Here is a 22,500-nt window from a genome sequence, read left to right as displayed (position 1 = left end):
TGAATCCGTTTTCGCGCGTCTACAGCACGTTCAACTTCTATTACACGACAGAGGATTTCGACCGTCTGCACGAGTTATGCTATTACAACACGCTGCTGGCCGTTGACGACATCAAGAAGGCCGTCAACAGAAGGATAAAACTAAGACAAGTTAGATGATGATAACTATTGATATCAACGAGTAGTACATCGTGTGCTCGTGCGTACGCATGGTAGTGTCTGGTCTCATTTTGTGACTGTATACGTCGACTAAACGAAGTTGTAATCTGTAGTGATTCGAGAACTTTGTTCATCAAACGTTGTGGTTTGTATGGGTTGACTGCAAAGAATCTATTGTTTATATGGTGTCAGACTAAAGCGATAACTCAGTGTCTATATGTCGTCTCATTGCTGTTTTTACCATTTCCACAAACCAAAGGATCGTTGCCATCGAATACACTGTATTCCATCAGTCAAGCCAATATGACCTACACTGACCCATCATGGGTATACTAATACAACAGGCTTAAAACACAGGGCCTAATGCATCAAGCCAAGCAACAACAGTCGGGTCAAGTAACGCATAACATTCAAACTCTTCGTACGAAACCCGACCGTCCCTGTCCGTATCAGCACCGACCATCACCGTGTCTACCAACTCCTCGATCGCCTCTTGAGAAACGGCTTCAAGTACCGGCCACACGCCGATTTCCCGCCTCCTGGCAATGAGACCAGGTGTACCCGGAGGGACCGGCGGTTTCCCCACTGGTTCGGAGACGTCGTCGCTTGACGACGGCCTCTGAGGGATCGGTGCGTTAAACATTGCGGACACCGGTTTACTCGGATCGTCCTCGAATCTCTCCATCATCTCCTCGTCGCACGCACGAACCGCTTCCCGTACCAATTCGACGGTCACATAGAAATACGCCTTGAACATCCGACGAAAATCCTGTCTCCGTACATAGCCACATTTCTCTAGATCGTAACCGTCGAACGCCGGTCGTAGTTTCTCTCTCAGATTGCCCTTCGTCAGTATCGACAGTCCGTGACAGAATTCGTGAAAATCGATCGACCCGTTTTCGTCCTGATCGTAGAAGGCAAAGAGTCGTTCGACGATGAGGTTCCATTCGAGACCGAGCGGTCCAAGACACGCATTAAAATCGTGTCTCTGGATGCCCCCCTGGCTTGATGCTAGACAGCAAAACTGACGGAATAGAGACTCGATTTCCGACTGTACAAAGTGAGTCGTCGCCTGCAGGTGGCACACCTCGTCCCATAGCAAAGCTCTCGAATACGAATTGGGGACACCTTGGTAGAGCGATCTCGACATGACGGGCGAGCGAGGATTCACAAACGAAGCGACGGGTATCGAAATACGTAAAAACACGTGCATGTCGTCATGGTTACATGACGTCAGACACTTCTCGCATACGTCATAATCGACACAGTTGGCGCACTTGTAGCGCACGCCTCTGATTGGTGATTGACAGCGGTTGCACGTGACTCCGCGGTGATGGACTCCGTAGCGACGAGCCTGATCCTCGGCGACGGCGTAGAGGCAATTCAAGAGACTCGTTTCTTCTCCTCCACTGTTAGACGCCGTCGACTCGTCTGTCGGGTGAGCGAGCGAGTCGATGTCCGACGAGTTGACGAGATGAGACGAAGTTTCGGAGTTAGGACGACGGGAATGTGTTGGCTTTCTCTTTTTCCATGCGCTGTATAAGCGAGACGCCGCAATAACTGCTGCAATACCCACTGCGACACCTACCATCCGTTGTACGCACCTCTCCATGGTTGATTTCAACCATAACGCCTTGGAGTCCAGACCGTTGTATGCGATAGTTCGGTTTGTGGGCGTTTTATTAAAATCTTTTTTTGGAATTGAGATAGTTGAGATGTAAAACGATTAGCTAGGACTACAAGTCGTAGTTACAGTACGTGCACACACGTGACCCACCCACTAGAGCCCCCCTCCACACACACGTGACGCGCGCGCGCACACACACACACACACACACACACACACACACACACACACGTGACCCACCCATCACACGTGCACACACGTGTCCCACCCGCTAGAGCCCCACACAAGCACGTGCACACCCACGTGACCCACCCACCCACACGTTCACACCCACGTGACCCACCCACTGGAGCCCACACACACGCACGCACATGTGACCTACCCCACCACCTCCCACGCACGCAAACCCCCAACCTCAGAGTGACACATCGACAACAGCAAGATCGCCTCTCAGATTGCCACAGTGGCAAACATTTCGCATTCACAACGACAGGCTTATGCCCAACCAAATTCATCGATCGACCCATCAAAGTCATTCAAGCCATCATCAACATAAAAACAAGAAATCACAAAAATACCATCAATTTCATGTTCAGAAAATTGGAATAGATTGATCCAGCATCTAGTGTGTTGTTGCTCCTGTATGAGCACTAGACACGACTCGAGAATATTTAGCCAACAAGCCACTGTCTGGCAGAGACTTAGCCTGCCAGTCTGCCAAACGGCGACTTAGCTCGTCATCCGAAATCTCCTAGACATAACACTCAATTGAGACACACAGATGGTTTTACATGGTCGAGCTACGACTAACGACTGAAAGTTGTCTCTTCGATGCATCAATACGGATCAGGTCACCGTCTCGTACGACAGCTATTGGACCCCCTACTTGAGCCTCGGGAGTCACGTGACCAATCATAATGCCTGCAGTAAATATAGAAGTGGATGACTATCTGTGACTTTGTGATCTCTTGTGATTGGTTATACCGTGGGATGCACCACTGAAACGACCGTCTGTTACTAGAGCCACAGACTTACCAAGTCCAGAGCCGACCAAGGCAGCACTAGGACTCAGCATCTCTGGCATACCCGGGCTAGATGCATAGAAAGCTGCCATGAGGATCGTACAGTGTGCATGCTGTGTGCGTGGTGTGTGTGTGTGTGTGTGTGTGTGTGTGTGTGTGTGTGTGTGTGTGTGTGTGTGTGTGTGTGTGTGTGTGTGTGTGTGTGTGTGTGTGTGTGTGTGTGTGTGTGCATGCACACTACATGACATTGTGCAGTCGAAACAAACAATGTTTGATCTCACTTAATTTAAGCAAACGAAAGACACATTGCTCACTATAAATATATTAATTTATGATGTAGTGGTAGTGTTTGCCTACACATTCCGAGCCGTGTGTATCTGACTATACATCTATCTCTCTACTTACCTGTATGCCTATGTGTCTGTCTATCTGTCTGTCTGTCTATCTGTCTGTCTGTTTATCAATCTGTCTGTCTATTTGAAAAATGTCTATCTAATTGTCTGTCTGTCTGTTTATTTGTCTGTCTAATTGTCTGTCTGTCTATCTGTCTATCTGTTTGTCTATGTGTCTGCCTGTCTGTCTATTTGTCTGTTTGTCTGTCTATCTGTCTATTTGTCTGTCCCTCTGTCTCTCAGTCTGTCTATTTGTCTGCCTGTCTGCCTGTCTGTCTATTTGCCTGTTTGTCTGTCTCTTTGTCTGTCAGTCTGTCTGTCTGTCTGTCTGTCTGTCTGTCTGTCTGTCTGTCTATCTGCCTGTTCCTTTGTCTGCTTGTCTGTCTGTCTGTCTGTCTATCTGCCTGCCTCTTTGTCTGTCTGTCTGTCTCTCAGTCTGTCTATTTGTCTGTCTGTCTGTCCGTCTGTCTGTCTCTCTCTAAGTCTGTCTGTCTGTCTATTTGTTTGTGTATCCGCCTCTTTGTCTGTCTGTCTATTGTCTGCCTGTCTGTCTCTCAGTCTGTCTATTTGTCTGTCTGTCTGTCTGTCTGTCTATCTGCCTGCCTCTTTGTCTGTCTGTCTGTCTCTCAGTCTGTCTATTTGTCTGTCTCTCTCTCTCTCTCAGTCTGTCTATCTGTCTATCTGTTTGTCTATCTGTCTCTTTGTCTGCCTGTCTATTTGTCTGTCTGTCTATCTGCCTGTCTATTGTCTGTCTGTCTGTCTGTCCCTCAGTCTGTCTATATATCTGTCTGTCTGTCTGTCTATATATCTGTCTGTCTGTCTGTCTGTTTGTCTGTCTGTCCGTCTGCCTGTCTCTCAGTCTGTCTGTCTGTCCATCTGTTTGTCTATGTGTCTGCATGTCTGTCTATCTGTCTGTCTGTCTGTCTGTCTATCAGCCTGTCTCTTTGTCTGTCTGTCTTTGTCTGTCTGTCTGTCTCTCAGTCTGTCTATATATTTGTCTGTCTGTCTGTCTGTCTGTCTGTCTGTCTATTTATCTGTCTGTCTGTCTGTCCATCTCAGCCTCTCTGGCTGTCTGTCTATTTGTCTGTCTGTGTTGTCTGTCTGTCTCTGAGTCTGTCTGTCTGTCTATTTGTCTGTCTTAATACATACATTTCATACATTGAAACTAGCACACTCACACTAAACTGTAAAACAAACAAACAAGCCAGCAGGCCCTACGTAAAACTAACTGCTGTCTGTCTGTCTGTCTATTGTTTGTCTGTCTGTCTATTTGTCTGTCTGTCTCTTTGTCTATCTGTCTATTTGTCTGTCTGTCCGTCTGTCTGTCTCTCAGCCTCTCTGTCTGTCTGTCTATTTGTCTGTCTGTCCGTCTGTCTGTCTCTCTCTCTCAGTCTGTCTGTCTGTCTATTGTCTGTCTGTCTGTCTGTCAGTCTGTCTATTTGTCTGTCTGTCTGTTTGTATGTCTCTCTGTCTGTCCACACATCTGTTTCACCTGCCCTTTGGCCCCTCATAACGTATAACGAGCACATCACCAGCCTTTATCTAAACCCAACAGACAACCAATCGGATCAACTCATAAAACATCAATGTCATGCATAATTCCTTACTCTTCCAGCCATCACAGCATCAAAGGCTTCATGCTCACCATCAAACACCACAGCCTGATACACAACTGAGTGTCAATATCCGCAGACACCAGTCTAAGCATGGCTTACTTACTGGACCAACAAATGGCTTGTCCAATTGCTTGCCACTTAGTTTCAAGACAGCACTTTCTGGTGAGAGATTTCCCTAGTTGTTGACAGTAAAAGTTAATTCATGCACACACACACACACACACACACACACACACACACACACACACACAAACAAAATACACAGACAGATAGACAGACAGACAAACAGACAGACAGATAGAGACAGAGAGACAGAGACAGACAGACAGACAGACAAGCCAACAGACACAAAGTACAAAGAGACAAACAGACAGGCCAACAGACATGAAAAGACAGGCAGACAAACAGATAGCCAGACAGAGAGACAGACAGATAAACAGACAGACAGCAATAACACACACACACACACACAGACACAGACACAGACACAGACACAGACACAGACACAGACACACACACACACACACACACACACACACACACACACACACACACACACACACACACACACACACATTTAGCCTATTGTAGATAGACAGCAGCCAATAATCAAAGCAATCTTCACATTTCATGCAACAATACAAGGCACAGAGACAACACACCTGAAGTATCAGAATGTGTCTTCCAGCAGGCGAAAACGGCACGTCAACCGAGTAAACAATATCCTATTAAAACAACAAAACATTATTGATATCAATGATAAACAATACTTCGCTTTAAAATGACAAAATTAATTTCATTAAAATCGATTTGCAAAGTATGTTTCAGTGTACATACATATTAGTGATATCAATGATTAACGATACTTTGCTTTAAAATAATAAAATTAATTATAGTAAAATTGATTTGTAAAGTATGTGTTACAGTCTACATACATATTATTGATGTCAATGATAAATAACACTGCTTTAAATAACAATATTAATTACATTAAAATTAATTTGTAAAGTATGTGTACATAGTAAAGATTATTGCTATCAATGATTAATAATACTTCACTTTAAAATAAGAATTAATTACATTAGAATTGATTGGTACAGTATGTGTCACAGTGTACATACAAATTATTGATATCAATAATAAACAATACTTTGCTTTCAAATAATAAAAGTAATTATAGTAAAATTGATTCGTAAAGTATGTACGTGTACACACCTGGGTACCTAAGTCGGACAACGATGGCACACCGGCTAAATTCTCAGCTACAGTTGAGCCTGAGACTGTGAGGCATTGCCCGTGAATGAGGCCGTGAGATAAAAGTTCCTTCATCACAACCTAACAATGCATGTGCACGTGCAAGACATCTGAGCAACACATCGATGTGAATTGAGAGTCTGTAACTCACTGGTAATCCGCCAATAGCATCAATATCCGCAGTATGATACTGAATAATAGGCAAGACAACATACAATAGTGTGTGTGTGTGTGTGTGTGTGTGTGTGTGTGTGTGTGTGTGTGTGTGTGTGTGTGTGTGTGTGTGTGTGTGTGTGTGTGTGTGTGTGTGTGTGTGTGTGTGTGTGTGTGTGTGTGTGTGTGTGTGTGTGTGTGTGTGTGTGTGTGTGTGTGTTGTAAAGTTTGAACAAAGCTCCAAGACCTTTCCATGCGGAGACACATTAACAATGATTGGGACACGTTCACCAATTATGTTGAAATCTTCAATCTCAAGCTTGACCTTCGCCCTGCAACAAACAGACTCACTCAACATTAACAAATCGCCTCATCTTTGAAGACTAGATAAACTCTTGTAAACACCCCAATGTGCCACTCCAATGACATATGAACGTCTGAGAGCCTGTCAAGTTGCTAATGCTAATGTGTGATTACTTACTGTTACATGTGTGTGTGTGTGTGTGTGTGTGTGTGTGTGTGTGTGTGTGTGTGTGTGTGCGTGTGCGTGTGCCTGCTTGTTTGTCTAATTGCCTGTCTGCCAATCTAAACTGCTCTAAACCCAGCAGATCCGTTAATCTAATTCAATCTATGCAAGACTGAATATAACAAGTCCATTGATTTATAATTGATATAAAACAGAGAAAATAGGAAACAAGCAAACTGACAGAAAAACACACGGACAGACAGACAAACAGACAAATAGACAAACAGATAGACAGACAGATAGACAGAACTGGGTTTTGGACAATTAGACTGTAATAGTGCTGATGTATAAAATATATGTATTGACAGACAAACATACAGACAGACAGATGGCCATTTATCTTGAACCCTTAGTGCTATATGTAGCCCAGGGTTTTAGCCAGGCATACTAAGGGGTGGCGAGGCCATGCTTTACTTCTCAAAATGAGATGTCCGCTACACTTTGGGATTGACCGCCACGCCATGTCAACAAACATTCCAGTTGGAATTAGTGGCTGTGTTCACTACTACAAGGATTGGAAACACAAGGTTGCACTACTCATTGTTCACGACCTCAGCAGGTGTGCTGTGCTATTTACTGTGCTGTTTACAGTGCTATTTACTATGCTATTTACTGTGCTATTTACTGTGCTATTTACTATGCTATTTACTGTGCTATTTACTGTGCTATTTACTATGCTATTTACTGTGCTATTTACTGTGCTATTTACTGTGCTCTTGTTTCCGTGTTGTGTGCTCTAACAGATTTTATTACAAAGCATGATGACTAAAGGGGAAGCATCACAATTGAATGAGGATGTGGCATTTCTATATAAACATACTTGTCCCTTACAAAATATTGATATGCAAACAGTAATTCTCTTTCCCCAAAGACCATCTTAAAGCAGACCAAGTTATTCTGACTAGGCTGATTATTAATAAGCAGAGGAAGTCACAAAAACTCACTAGTGCTACATTTTCGACAAACCATAACCACGTCAAAACTACACCCTTTAAAAAGACCATGCCCTTTAGGAAGCCCTGCCCTACCACCACGCTTTGCTGAAAGCCTGGCTTTCTAGAACCCTGTAGCCTTTTCTGTATTAGTGTTTACGTTTTCAATAAATGTTCTTTGACAGACAGACAGACAGACAGACAGACAGACAGACAAACAGACAGACAAGCAGGTCCGCCCATGTGTCTGCCTGCTTGTCTGTCTGTCTGTCTGTCTGTGTATCCGTCTGTCCATCTGTCCGCCTTTCTGATAAGACGTGCTCTATCCTCTATCCTGCCATCTGTATATTAACATCAATAGAATAATTGTTAAAACAGCAAGGCAAATCTCTGTACATAAACTCACTCATGTGCAAGAGCAAGGAGATGCAGAACACCATTCGTTGACCCTCCAACTGCATACATGACTGCAACAGCATTTTCAAATGCCTGTCAACAATATAATAAAATAAAAAATAAAAAATAAAATAATAATTGGAAAAATTAAATTAAATAAAAAAATAAAAATAAAATTAAAATAAAATAAAATTATAAATTTAAAAAAAAATAAATGAAAATAAAATAATAAAATAAAATTTTAAAATTAAAATAAAAAAGTAAAAATTACAAAACTGAAAATAGAATAAAAATAAAAGAATAGATAAAAATTTTAAAAAAAATTTAAAATAGAAAAATTAAAAAATCAAAAAGCAAACAAAAAATAAAATAAAGCAATAGAACTCAATTTCCAGACAAAACTCTCATAACAAACTTTTCTTGTAAGAATCTGTCGAGCTGAAACTTTTGTTTCCATGAGATTGAAAAGAGCTTCAACAATTCTCTTACAGTCGTCTTTCTTCTTCAAAGTCACCTGAAAAAATACGATTTCATTAACCTATGATAGACATAATAATTTAATATAATTTATCCTATACTATAATACTGTATTCACCCGTAATAACGCCCATACCAAAATAACGCCCATGCCCGTATATACGGGCATGGGCGATATACGGGCATGGGCGATATACGGGCATGGGCGATATACGGGCATGGGCGATATACGGGCATGGGCGATATACGGGCATGGGCAACAGGTCGGAACTGTCAGCCCCCAAAATGCCCATGCCCAACTATACGCCCAAGCCCAAGTATAAGCCAAAGATATGCATGCGCAGACAAAACAAAATGAGGTCCGCAGAACATTCGTCTCCGTCTGTGTGCGTTTGATGAGGTGGTGTCAGTGTTGAGTGAAAGTGCTAACCGCCAGACTCATGTCTTCGTTGCAATTACGACCCAGATGCTTTTGACCGGCTTCAGGCTGACCACTCTGGTTTGCATGTGTATATACATAGTGTTTAGTTTCTGCGTGTATGCTGATGCTGTAAAGATACCAGTACCTTCGATCTTGCAAATGGATAATTGCAAGCGTTTGTGGTATTTCTGTCTTCAAGTATTTAGATGATGCGTGGCCAAACGACAGCATTTTGCGACCATGTATACGCCTGGGACCTAAATAACGCCCATGCTTAAGTATACGCCCAGAAAAAATTTGTCTCGTTTCTATACACCCAAGGCATTATTACGGGCGAATACAGTACACCAACCCACGCTACCGTCTGGATGTCTGAATGGAGGTCTGTAATGCACCAATCAACATGATGCCAGTCTCAGATCATCGTGAAACGCGGCGGCCGGGTTGAATTCGGCCGTCTGAGACTAATGGTCGAGTCGGCTTTGGCCTAGACTACCTCCAACGACCAGAAATGAGCCTGAAATGAGATGCACCATAGTTTGTTTGTTCAATTAGTCGAGGATGTGATGTGCTGTCGCCAGCCACTAAACTCCATCCTCTAATTCCAGCGGGTTAGTTCTGTGCAAGATGCTCCCGCTGCAGTCAGAGGTTTTAAGCCGGCTCACAGGGCCAAGTGTGTGTGCATGCGTCTGTCCATGTGTCATGGAAGGTAGAACACGTGCATTGTAAACGCGAGCGGGGTAGGACTTATTAACTCATTTTATGTTACAATAAATTGTGTAATTACAAAACGCTGCTTTTCAATCAGTTTGGTTTGGTGTGTTCTAATGCTGTAATAGAATGGGAAATTTTAGTAATAATAATATTTCATCATATTTAATGGAACAATCAACCAACTCTCCCTTTTTCATTGATTGTAGGAATTACGAAATTGTGTATTCAGTTAGAGGGATATCAAGACAGTCTATAGTCATAACAGTTTGAAATCGATCCAACGACTCTGAGTGCCCAATCAATTTGAAATTGTTATTTCAGGGTCTGTGACACATGCCTACAGTTGCGTGTGACAATCACATGTGTATAGTAACTAAAAAATATAAAAAATAAAAAATATAAATATAAAAAATAAAAATATAAATATAAAAAATAAAAATATAAAAAAAAATTAAAAATTAACAAAAAATAGAATAAAATAAATAAAAATGTAGAAAAAATTAAAAATTAAAAATAAAAAAATTATAATATATAAAAAATTAAATTTTTTAAAAATGTTAAATATAAAGAATATAAAAAATAAAAAAATTACAAAAATCCCCAAAATATATATTTTGAATATTTTTTATACATTTTATAAAAATGTTAGATATAAAAATATAAAAATATATATATAATATATAAAATATAAAATTATATAAATTTATAAAAAAATACTAAATAATAAATAAAAATTGATAATTATAATTTATTATTAAATATAAAAATATAAAAAATAATACTATGAAGAATAAAAAATATATAAAATATAAAATATGAAAAATATAAAAATTAAAGCCGTCCACCAATCCCAATTTTTTTAGAAATTCTGACAACGATCAACAAGCAATTGATTTGCACACCCTTACCTTGTTGTCTGTATCAACAGCGGGTCCTGTTGCTGTACCTACAAATCAGATACCAACATTGAGCCAATATCTCTACCATATGCTCAACCGTAAGCCACAATTTCTCTCACCTGGCAACGCCATTCCGAGAGCTTCAACAGCACATGACATGGTGTTGGCAGTATACATGCCTCCTATAATAATATCATAATTATATGCTAAATAAATATTTTATGAATGCAACAATGTGTAGACTGGGTTACATACCACAAGCACCGGATCCAGGCAGAGCACAACGTTCCACCTTATGGAGCTCTTCAACATCAATTAGACCGGCACCGTAAGATCCTATGGCCTAGAACAGTGAGACAAACAAGATGTTGATAAACTGACACACACAGTGACACACACACACACACACACACACACACACACACACACACACACACACACACACACACACACACACACACGCCTAAACTAAACCTAAAGCTAAACATCAGGAGCTGCCTCTCAGAGATCACGCGCCCCAGCTGTTAAGCTGGGCTGCGTGCACTACTCAGGAAACTCTGGGCCTGCGCTAGCAAGCTCCTGGAGCCGGGCCAGGCACTCGCAAGAACACCGACTTGGGAAGCTAACTGTGGTGTGAGCACCCGAAGTCTCACCAAGACACCAGTGGCTGATATAACTAGCTAGATCATGTCTGGTTAGAGTTGCAAAGCATTGTGTCAAAGAGGCTTATGTTATGATACCTCCATTACACTTCGCACATCCAATGCTTCAGCACGACCTTCACAGTGTCCGGGAAGAATCGTCCCACCATACAAACAGGCACCAATCTGCAATACAAACCAATAATAATAACAATAATATAATACAAAATAACAGTCAGTGAGTGATTGGGCCATTTCAGTTGTGCATTCTAATATTCATGTTTTAATTTAGTCATTCTAATTTTTGTTTTCCAATTTTTAATTTTAAAAATAAATAATTATTAAAATGCTCTGAAATTTTTTATTTAAAATTTACATTTAAATTTAAAATCATAAATTAAAATCTTAATTTCCGGTTACCCTTTCAATAAATAAATAAATAAAATAGATAACTAACTAACAGAAACTCTCGTGTGATCATGAAAAATTAAACATTGTATAATGTTAGCCTCGTCCCCAAGCGTTCACCTTGTTCCTCCGTGCAGCACTCGCACATCAGATAATTGGAGCAAGGACAGCCTAGTCATGTGACGCGCGAGCGCTGCGCAGAGGAGCAAGGCGAATGCCAGGGGACAAGGCTAGTCCAAGGTGGTTCTAGTTGATGAACTCGGGCGTGTCCAGGCCCGCCCACATTAATTACTTAAGTTAGTTTTAGCCAACGTTTTATGTAGTTTGCAATATCTATCTAACGTCATTGTAGTAGAAAATTTGATATCCAATACATCTAACTAGCTAGGCGAAATTCGCTAGGCTTTAGTGTAAGCTTGTTTGACGTTGGAATTGCTTGCAAGAAGGCACCAGCTACCTTTCCACTGACTGATCTCAGTCTAAGGATCTTCAATAATTTGACTGAGAGATTTTTCACTTGATAAAGATTTATCAGGCAGTTGTTCTTGTATAGATGCCCACGCTAATGACAGATGGTGAGAGAGAGGGAGAGGAAGAGGGAGAGGGAAAGGGAGAGGGAGAAAGAAAAACAGTCTTTCTAACAAGTTGTCAATCAACTCATGTTTATGTTAGGGCTTCACCTTCCTTTTCAGGGATGCAAGATACGTACGATTGTGGGATACATCTTGATAACATGTAAACATGGATGAGATCCCATCAAGGCTCATGACTCAATTGTAAACTCCTGGTCAGAATGCCTGAAAGATTAGCCGTTCTCCACAAGAAAGAACCAAAATAGATATGTCAACAATGAGGGTAGACCTGATATCATATGCAACATTGGTAATTTGTCTGATCAGGAGATGGATATTTTACTTGCTCATTCCTGGAGTAAAGAGGTCATCAAAAACTGCGCCAAACTGAGTGGATTTGCTGCAAAGAAAAGAGAAGAAATGAAATGGTAAATACAACAGTGAGATTCTTCCAGGAGGTAATGCATCTAAATACAAACCTGTTGCGTTTGAGCACTTTGGCACCTGGGGAGTCGCAGCTGACCTTCTGCTGAACACTTTGTCACTGAAGATCAAGAAGGAAAAAACAACTCTACTGACTTCAAGACCTACTGGAGATGTCGGTTTTCCGTTACACTGCAGAACTCAATGCTAGTGTGATCATGAAATTTTTACACTGTACAAGGTGATTCGTTTTTAGTTGATGAACTCAGCCGTGTCCAGGCCCACCCACATTAGTTACTTAAGTTTTAGCGGACATTTTATGTAGTTTGCAGTATCTATCTAACGTCATTGCACTGAGAATTTGATATCCAATAAAACTAACTAACCTACTAAATAATTAATTAAATAAATAAATAATTAATTAAATAAATAAACAATTAATTAAATAAATAATTAAATAATTAAATAAATAATTAAATAAGTAATTAAACAAACAAATAAATAAATAAATAAATAAAATACATTTTGAATTTTACACAAACAAATTACAAAGTAAAATGACAAAATTAAAATCATGAATATTACAACGCAAATTGAATGTCCCAATCACCCACTGATCAATAACAATAAAATAAACAATAATTTCAATCGTCAAGTCGTATAATAAATTCAGACACATCTTACACTGTTTAGTCTAGCAATTGGCATGAGAACACCAGGTACTATTAAACAATACAAAATCAACATTTATCACAATATACTCGACCGTATACATTTACCAGTTTTATCGCAGCCGCCCAGACCTATTACAGCATCCTGTAGACAAACGAGGATCGTCACAACATTAAAAGTAAAACACAAATTGTGAATTTGTTTACGGCTGCATATGCCTCATGCATTATCTCCACACAGTCTGCAATCCAGTCACGAGAAATGAGAGAGTACTTCATGCCGTTTGTGCCCTAAAGTGAACGAGACTCATTTTCAGTATCAATGTGTGCATACTATGACATGAGATGAAGACCATCGTCTCGCCATCGCTAACAACCGGTGTTTGACAAAGAAACGCTTTTCCTACATTCAACAAGATGAAAAATTGTGAAGACATGAAGCACCCATCTAATTAAGGCACCCCATTAGTAAGGGACCCCATACTAATTCACCCCCTTAGTAATCATCCTTTTTAGTACTTCACCTCTTGGTAATCCCCCTTGGTAATTCACCCCTTAGTAATTCACCCCTTGGCAATCACCTCTTGGTAATTCACCCCCTTAGTAATCATCCTTTTCAGTAATTCACCCATTGGTAATTCACACACTTAGTAATTCACCCCCTTAGCAATCATCCTTTTTAGTAATTCACCTCTTGGTAATCCCCCTTGGTAATTCACCCCTTAGTAATCATTCTTTTTAGTAATCATTCTTTTTAGTAATTCACCCCTTGGCAATTCACCTCTTGGTAATTCACCCCTTAGTACTCATCCTTTTTAGTAATTCACACCTTGGTAATTCACACACGTAGTAATTCACCCCCTTAGTAATCATTCTTTTTAGTCATTCACCCCTTGGCAATTCACCTCTTGGTAATTCACCCCTTAGTAATCATCAGTTTTAGTAATTTGCCCCTTGGTAATTCACCCACTTAGTAATTCACCTACTTAGTAATTCACCCCTTGGTAATTCACCCACTTAGTAATTCACCCCGTTGGTAATTCACCCCGTTGGTAATTCACTCACCCCTTGGTTATTCACCCCTTGGTAATTATCCCCTTGGTAATTCACCCCTTAGTTATTCACCCTCTTAGTAGGTCCCTTATATGCCCCTTAGTAAGGCAACCTCTCAGGCTCTGTGCACAAAATTGTATTTGGACACTTCAATTTATGCCATCGGCAATGACAAGTTGTCAATTATTTTTAGGAGAGTACTGTATAAGATAAAGCATTGGCAGTTTGCTAAGAAACTGATAGACAAAGCATATTGGCGGATTTTATTTCGGCGTTTGGACATCATTGTTTGATAACTGATATATATATATATATATATATATATATATATATATATATATATATATATATATATGTCTTACCATAAGTGGTCTTAATGTGTTTGTGATTGACAGCTGTGTTCGTGGCTCACATTTCCCTAACTTACTGCATGGTCTCCAACTACTGCATAGGCACAACAGACGGCAAGCAAGGATTACCTACCATCTTGCTGATCCACGTGCCTGATTTATACTGTATAACTAAAGTCGATTCCAGCCACCTTCAACCCCGGAAGCCACTTGTGGGAAGGCATTTTGTACGTCTTGCAAACTGACAGCATTTAATATCAACAAACAGTTTCATGTGCCAGTAGCATGACTGCATTTCTAAAGACTACATGGGCATAGAAACCACCACCAACACTGACGACATGACATGCTGATGGTCTAAAGTAAAAAAATTGGAAAGATTTTTTCAACGTTTCCCAAAGCTATTGACCTGTTTAGACTATTAATTAATCAATAACATTAACAGCAACAGTACAACCTTGACTATTTGGACTTTCGATAATCTGGACAAATTGTGTCCCTGACTTTTTGCGTTCCCGGATAAAGGCACTATAATATAATATTTTATTTCACAGTGTCACTTCGTACATGTACAGTAGTGGACAAAAGTATTTGCCGGGTAGTGTTTTTGTTGATTTTTCATCATATTCTGGCCTACAGAATGGAAATAAGTGCTGATATGAGCCTAAATTGATAAGTTAGTTTGTTTTCAAAGGTTGGAATGTTGTTTGCATTGAATATGCTTTGATAAGTTGTAATGTAAACTTATCAGCTTTTAACTAAGTTGTAACAATAATCTTAAATTGCAACAACCAACTGATTTAGACTCAATTCTGTACCAATTAGCACTATTGTGGGTCAAAATGTCCAATTTCAGTCATATAGTAATCCATATAGTAATCATAAATGGCATTCTCTGAACCAGTTTCGAAAAACTGTATTGAGTTCTACCACCGGCAGAGGGATATTTTGAAGTATTTCATATCATTCTCTTCTCAGGTGTTGGTTCTAATTATTCGTCAGGTCACTACTGACCAACGCACCTAGGTTAAAACACAAACATCCTGAAAAACCCTTGAAATTTCTTGCCCAGCATATACTTTTGTCCACTACTGTACTAATAAGCTGTAGGTACGTACAGCCTCTCACAAATGAGTGAATACATAACAGAGAACATATTAATGTAATAAATAGGCAGCTGTTTATGCCTCTTTTAGTAGTGACATTAGTGTACAGTAGGTGTGGAAACAGAGCGTGGTCTTGCACAGTGGAGAAAAACTAGTTGATATTTATCAACTTTTGATTATCCGGACACTCAGGCTGTATCTCCACTTGTTGCTCTTTAAACATGTTTAGCATTAAACATGTTTAAACTCTAAACATGTTTAGGTAGACAGCATCTCCACTTGTTCATTTTATCCGGACTATTACACTAATGATACGGGACTTTGACACCAGACAGTCGAAAATCGTCTTCTGGTCGTCTCGAGAACAATCAGAGACACAAGTCTCTTTCTTCACCGAAATTGCTCTCTCCGAACACTCTGCATCAGTCTATGCCGTCTCTGGCGTTGCCTGATTCTGTCCTCTTCCAATAGTCTCCAAAGAAGGAGAAAGAACAGCGCGAAAGAACTCTTAATCCATCGTCGTGGAACACGCGTTACTATCACATGACCGTTAAACCTATGCCACTTTCGTTAAACTACCTCTGAAACATGTTTAGCAAAGGCTGTTTAGGTTTAGAGTTAAACAGGTTGTAAACATGTTGAAGCCCTAGTGGAGACGTGCCCTCGATTATCCGGACTTCTAACTGTCTCAGGAGTAGTCCGGATAATCGAGGTTGTACTGTAGGTTGAAAGTTGTTATCTGCTAGGTAGAAGTTTCTGGGTGTTACCTGTAATCATACTGACTGCTCATCGTCATCTCCTTGATGCAATAATTAATATACAGAAATTACCATGATGTCTATGTGACCCGACAAAAGCTTCAAAATGACAATAGTAGCACATTGCTGCAACTTTCCTAATGTGAGTTATTGCAATTTGGAAATTTTGTGTGGCACTGTTTGGTGTTGGTATGGTTGGTCTGTGTGTTTGGTTGTTAGTCTGTTTGTTTATGTATTTGTTTATGCTTGTCACTCTGTCTGTCTACACTGTAGACTATGAATGTGAGATGGTGTTCTGTCATTAAGCCGGGAGGGACATTAATTAGAGTCTTGCAGCACACACTGACGTGCACTGCAGTTTGCATGTATTAGTACGCATAGTAATGCAACAGTGTCTGATTGACATAACATAAACTTTGCATATATATATATATATATATATATATATATATATATATATATATATATATATATATATATGTTGAAAGTCTGGGCTTGTGGTCGCCGTCTAGTCTCCAGATCTTAAAATCAATCTGCAGAAGAACAACATTCCACAGTCACCTCACAATGAGCCAGGCCACGTCCTATCTCCACCAACGGCTTTCTATTAAACTCTGGTTGTATAATGCAAAGATATTTCTAGAGAGATTGTCTGTAGATTGCTCTGATGACGTTCTAGACTTTTTGTAGAGTGGGGGTTCGGGTTGGTTTTGGGTTAGTTTTTAAAAAGATAATATATATATATATAGACTGTACTAACACGTTTTTTGAATAACGTGTGTTAGATACCCACGTAGGTGGGTTTATATATATATATATATATATATATATATATATATATATATATATATATATATATCTATTCAGATATGAGCCTATAAGAAAAGGGACTTTGTAAAAGTCACGAGACTTGGCGAGTAGCGTACTCTAAATGAATAGGGCTGAACCGACTTCCGATATGGGGACTATGTGGCTGGCTATGTCTGTCACGCTGCAGGAATGTGCCACGCCTCCTTTGTGTGGCCCAATTACGAAACATTAATTCCTTTATGTCGTATGTGGCAACCAAAGACAATGGACGAACAGCCAATCCTAGGCGCGAAACTTTCTTGAGAGAGTTTTATTACCAGAACAGTGTAATTCATGTTTGCGATTGTTAGGAGTTGTCGGAAATAAACAACAAAACTCACCTGTCTACAATTACTGACGCAAAATTGATCGCTTTCTTGGTTTTACGATGGTTATAAGGGAATCTAACATTACGTAACCAGTAGAGATGTTATGTCCCGTATACGATGACTCTACTTACGACTACTACAGACTTTGCGGTCACATGAAACGGCAGTCGGTATGTAGGATTTTAAATACGTTTTACAGGTAGCACGTATAGAAAGAAAATAGCGTGTATGTTTATAATTCTTCGTGACAATTACTCCTCCTCTAGAGATAACGTACATGATGTTCAGGACTTTGAAGGCTCATAGCTGTAGAAACGACGGTGTAAACACCGCTTTAATTACTAGTTATATATATATATATATATATATATATATATATATATATATATATATACTAGGATCCATGGCCCGTCCTTCGTACGGGCAAGATACTGTGGTGTAAAGATAGGTCTGTGGACACGTCACATGGAATCTTTGCTGCGAGGTCCCGGATGTGCTGAATGAATTCGAATCTTGCTCTTCGCGCTTGTTTCGATAGAAATCGACACACTCCCCGTGTAGCGCTTAGTGAAGAAAACCTGTAGGTTGGATTTGGTGCAAATGCAATCAGAATTTGGAGAGAAACGAAATCGCTAGAAGAGTAAGTTTCGTCGGCAAGAGATATTCGATTGCTTGAAGCTTTGTGAAGAACGACGATGCATACAGTCTACACAGGACTGGTGTGGGCGTGTGTTCGAATGAACTGGAATGTGTAGCGTTTGCGTCATCAAGAAATTCTACGCGGGGGTCGATCCATTGAGAGGGGACCCGGTGCATAATTTTTTAATTCTTTTACGCAAACCTTCCCCTGTGCGTGCCGAGTGTGCGTGCTGATTTCGGTTGCGAACGGACAAAAGACGTGGCCGCCAAACGCGAACACACACACACACACAGTTTGAGCTTTATATATTATATATATATATATATATATATATATATATATATATATATATATATATATATATATGGCCATAATACTTACCGCCTCTCTTTTCCACCTCTTCCACTATCATATCCCCAAGTTGACTACACAAAACAGATACGTTTCAATACACATGCACCATATTTGTGATTGATATCTAGACAGCACAGAGGCGAGACCGGAAATGATTGTTGCAAGGTAGAGCATTGCTATACGGACAAGCCACTGTGATGATTGGCTTCACAAAGTCGGTGTCTGTAAATCCAGTTGCTCTCAGGTGACTTCGAGCTCCCGTCTGGCAATACAAAGGCATCACTTAATATCGTGTGATGATTAGAGCAAACAACAATACCGTGATTAATGATTAGAATTTTGAGTTGCAGATATTTAGTCTTATGTGTTATGGATGCCATGCAAAAATAGCAATACAGTTGGTCGTGTGTGTGTGTTTGTTTGTGTGTGTGCATCCGTGTGTGTGTTTGTTTGTTTGTGTATGTGTGTCCGTGTGTTTGTTTGTTTGTTTGTGTGTGGTGTGTGTGTGTGTGTGTGTGTGTGTGTGTGTGTGTGTGTGTGTGTGTGTGTGTGTGTGTGTGTGTGTGTGTGTGTGTGTGTTCATTGGCCTCCACAACATTTTAAATATTTTATTTCACTTTAGTTGCATAATTACACTCTATTACAAACACGACACATGCAACAAAAAATTGACTATCTGTCCCACGTCTGCGCATGCGTCTCACCATTTTCACCCATTGTTTCTCATTCTCTGGGTCGCCAGTCAGCTGGTGACTGCGCGTCTACCAAGAGAGCGAACGTGAAAACAAAACTAGACGCAAATACGAATAAGTCGCACAACCTTGAGAGACGAGAGTTTCAAACGCTTCGAACTGGTGAGAGACATTAGATAGGTTTGATATCAACGCGTTGCCTCGGTGTACAGACCAAACCTGTACTCAAAAATAATTTTTTAGGACAGAATAGCTTAATTTAAACGTAATGATTACTAGAATGTGATTACTAGAACATATTCCTGTACGACCTATAACAAGTTTCTGTTAGAATTAAATTTTTAGTTGCAAATGTTCGACCCTCTAGCGCACTTGCACCGAACTTTCTAGTCACGTGCTCCGATGGCTAAACCACAAACCGGAGGCGTATCTGTCTCATCCTTGAAGGTAAGAAATTGAGTAGCATGCTGCCGAGGGCGGCTAATGAGTAGATTACATAGCGGGTAAGGAGCGATCGCAAGAAAATCTTCGTGATCGTTGCGCGCGCGCTTTGTGTTGTAGACGAACAGCCGCAAGCTGACGGGAGATCCGGACGATGAACGGCATTGGGTCAAAATGGTAGGTTTTGTAAGTTACGCCTGCAACATGATGTTTTAGCGCTGTTCTGTGTTATTTACATACCTTTTGTACTTGTAGGGAAATTTGCAACCGGATTTCCGGTTTTAATTGGTAGCTTTAGCGCGCGTGGGTCGTGTAGAAGTATGTGTCACATGACATACAATCTCGTGTGTGTGTGTGTGTGTGTGTGTGTGTGTGTGTGTGTGTGTGTGTGTGTGTGTGTGTGTGTGTGTGTGTGTGTGTGTGTGTGTGTGTGTGTGTGTGTGTGTGTGTGTGTGTGTGTGTGTGTGTGTGTGTGTGTGTGTGTGTGTGTGTGTGTGTGTGTGTGTGTGTGTGTGTGTGTGTGTGTGTGTGTGTGTGTGTGTGTGTGTGTGTGTGTGTGTGTGTGTGTGTGTGTGTGTGTGTGTGTGTGTGTGTGTGTGTGTGTGTGTGTGTGTGTGTGTGTGTGTGTGTGTGTGTGTGTGTGTGTGTGTGTGTGTGTGTGTGTGTGTGTGTGTGTGTGTGTGTGTGTGTGTGTGTGTGTGTGTGTGTGTGTGTGTGTGTGTGTGTGTGTGTGTGTGTGTGTGTGTGTGTGTGTGTGTGTGTGTGTGTGTGTGTGTGTGTGTGTGTGTGTGTGTGTGTGTGTGTGTGTGTGTGTGTGTGTGTGTGTGTGTGTGTGTGTGTGTGTGTGTGTGTGTGTGTGTGTGTGTGTGTGTGTGTGTGTGTGTGTGTGTGTGTGTGTGGTGTGTGTGTGTGTGTGTGTGTGTGTGTGTGTGTGTGTGTGTGTGTGTGTGTGTGTGTGTGTGTGTGTGTGTGTGTGTGTGTGTGTGTGTGTGTGTGTGTGTGTGTGTGTGTGTGTGTGTGTGTGTGTGTGTGTGCGCGCGTCTAGAATGTCAACAGAAAATACTGCAGCAATTTGTCTACATCACACACACACACACACACACACACACACACACACACACACACACACACACACACACACACACACACACACACACACACACACACATACACACACACACATCATTGTATCTGTTTGTTGTCTCTAACCCTACAGCATGTTTTGTCCTAAAAGGCTGGCACTAGGAGTCACCTCCGAGCGGCCGGATTTACTGACGATGACTTTCACAAGCCCATCATTACCATTGCTTGTCCTTACAGCAATGCTCTACCTTGCAATGACAAATTTCGGTATGTATACTCAATTGCTGTGAGATAAAGTAGTCAATGATCAAACTAACCGATTAATTTCTTCTAGCTATTTGGCAGATATCATCATGGATGAAGTGGAGAAGAGAGGAGGTCAGTTGGGGGGGGGGCATGTTATTGTGTTTGAATTGAAAGTCATTATTTATTTATTTATTGATTTGTGTGTTTGTGCTTATGTGTTTTGTTTATTTGTGTACACAGACAGACAGACAGACAGACAGACAGACAGCTCTACGTCGGGCTGGTTTCTGTAGAGTTTTAGTTTGGTAGAGATTATGTGCAATTGGGACAGTAGAGTTGCTTAGCTGTGTTCAAGTTGTATGTAAATTTCAATGTTGAAAATATATGTATTGGACACACGGACAGACAGACAGACAGACAGACAGACAGACAGATATAATTTATTCTCATACAGATTCTACTTGTACATATGCTACGATTTTTAAAATACAAATCAGTCCTTGCAAACAAAAGTCATTATCTAATGTACTTGACTTTGAATGTCAAAATCAAATAATCAGACAGACAGACAGACAGACAGGCAGGCAGGCAGGCAGAGAGACAGACACACAAACAGACAGACGGACAGAAAGACGGACAGACAAACAGACAGACAGACGGACAGACAGACAGAAGGACAGACAAGTAGGCAGCACGTGACACTGCACGACTGAGATCTGTTTGGGGCAAGAGCGCAGGTGCCTGGTTGTCTGCCTTACCAACCAATCAAGAGTTTTCACTCTCTACTTAAGATTTTCGTTTGGCAACTCTTCTTTGTCTGGAATCTGGGGATGCCCATTCCTCTGTCTGATTGGTGTGGATCATGTAACTGTGGCGCTCAGTTGTACAACAGTGGTTATCACCTGCTGACCTGCAAAACAGGCGGAGGGCCAGTTTGGTCCCATGACATCATTGCTGCTACTTGGGGAGATGGCTTCGAGACGTACATGCACACTTCAAGCGAGAAAGACATCTTCATTCTAGCTCTGATGGTAGACCTGATCTTGTGGTGTTTGCCTCAGCTTCAGGGGCTAATGTCGAATTAGATATTGAACTAGCTCACCCTTGGAGCTCAGATACCTTCCCCAAGTCAGCTGAGATTGATGAAGCAGCTAAGCGACGAGAAGAGAGAAAGCACTCCAGATACAAGAAAGAGAGACTTCTTGGTGGCACGTCTGTTTCCCTGATTCATTTGGTCTTGGAGCACTATGGAAGATGGGGTGAAGAGGCATGGAAGTTCCTTCAAAAGTTGGCAGAG

The 22,500-nt window shown here is 40.8% G+C and overlaps 4 protein-coding genes across 5 annotated transcripts in view; 2 read left to right on the top strand and 2 right to left on the bottom strand.

Annotated features, from left to right (window-relative positions):
- LOC134188838 (cytosolic phospholipase A2-like) overlaps window positions 1-323 on the top strand; it is an 8,424-nt gene extending 8,101 nt beyond the window's left edge. Inside the window, exon 11 of the mRNA XM_062657042.1 lies at window positions 1-323. This exon is cut by the window's left edge and continues 211 nt beyond it. Within this exon, the coding sequence (XP_062513026.1) occupies window positions 1-158 (158 nt within the window). The 3' untranslated portion in view covers window positions 159-323.
- Window positions 324-439: 116 nt separating this feature from the next.
- LOC134188839 (uncharacterized) lies at window positions 440-1,907 on the bottom strand. The gene has a single exon (XM_062657043.1). The coding sequence runs from the start codon at window positions 1,768-1,770 to the stop codon at window positions 505-507; it is 1,266 nt and encodes a 421-aa protein (XP_062513027.1). The 5' UTR covers window positions 1,771-1,907; the 3' UTR covers window positions 440-504.
- Window positions 1,908-2,228: 321 nt separating this feature from the next.
- LOC134188804 (dihydroxy-acid dehydratase-like) lies at window positions 2,229-19,614 on the bottom strand. Its single transcript, XM_062657007.1, has 24 exons — window positions 19,562-19,614; window positions 19,446-19,502; window positions 18,888-19,003; window positions 18,769-18,812; window positions 13,656-13,705; window positions 13,510-13,593; window positions 13,411-13,447; window positions 13,316-13,353; window positions 11,328-11,414; window positions 10,843-10,930; window positions 10,707-10,769; window positions 10,597-10,634; window positions 8,492-8,590; window positions 8,087-8,169; window positions 6,470-6,554; window positions 6,221-6,259; window positions 6,031-6,150; window positions 5,478-5,540; window positions 4,919-4,990; window positions 4,807-4,860; window positions 4,692-4,741; window positions 2,770-2,876; window positions 2,597-2,706; window positions 2,229-2,536 (listed from the first exon to the last, which is right to left on the bottom strand). The coding sequence occupies exons 1-24, from the start codon at window positions 19,604-19,606 to the stop codon at window positions 2,408-2,410; spliced, it is 1,758 nt and encodes a 585-aa protein (XP_062512991.1). The 5' UTR covers window positions 19,607-19,614; the 3' UTR covers window positions 2,229-2,407.
- A 214-nt stretch (window positions 19,615-19,828) lies between these two features.
- The window catches only part of LOC134188926 (dihydroxy-acid dehydratase-like), a 12,257-nt gene continuing 9,585 nt past the window's right edge, over window positions 19,829-22,500 (top strand). For both annotated transcript variants that reach the window (XR_009971407.1, XM_062657138.1), the window contains exons 1-4: window positions 19,829-19,880; window positions 19,995-20,051; window positions 21,109-21,224; window positions 21,292-21,335. Coding sequence is in view for 1 of the 2 variants with exons in the window: in XM_062657138.1 (XP_062513122.1) it covers window positions 19,836-19,880; window positions 19,995-20,051; window positions 21,109-21,224; window positions 21,292-21,335 (262 nt within the window). In the remaining variant the exon portion in view is untranslated. The remainder of the gene's footprint in view (window positions 19,881-19,994; window positions 20,052-21,108; window positions 21,225-21,291; window positions 21,336-22,500) is intronic.

The sequence above is a fragment of the Corticium candelabrum genome, chromosome 13 (genome assembly GCF_963422355.1).
Source record: "Corticium candelabrum chromosome 13, ooCorCand1.1, whole genome shotgun sequence".
In the NCBI taxonomy this organism is placed as follows: domain Eukaryota; kingdom Metazoa; phylum Porifera; class Homoscleromorpha; order Homosclerophorida; family Plakinidae; genus Corticium; species Corticium candelabrum.
The sequence above is the reverse complement of the archived record's forward strand: the minus strand, read 5'-3'. Positions and strand labels throughout refer to the sequence as shown.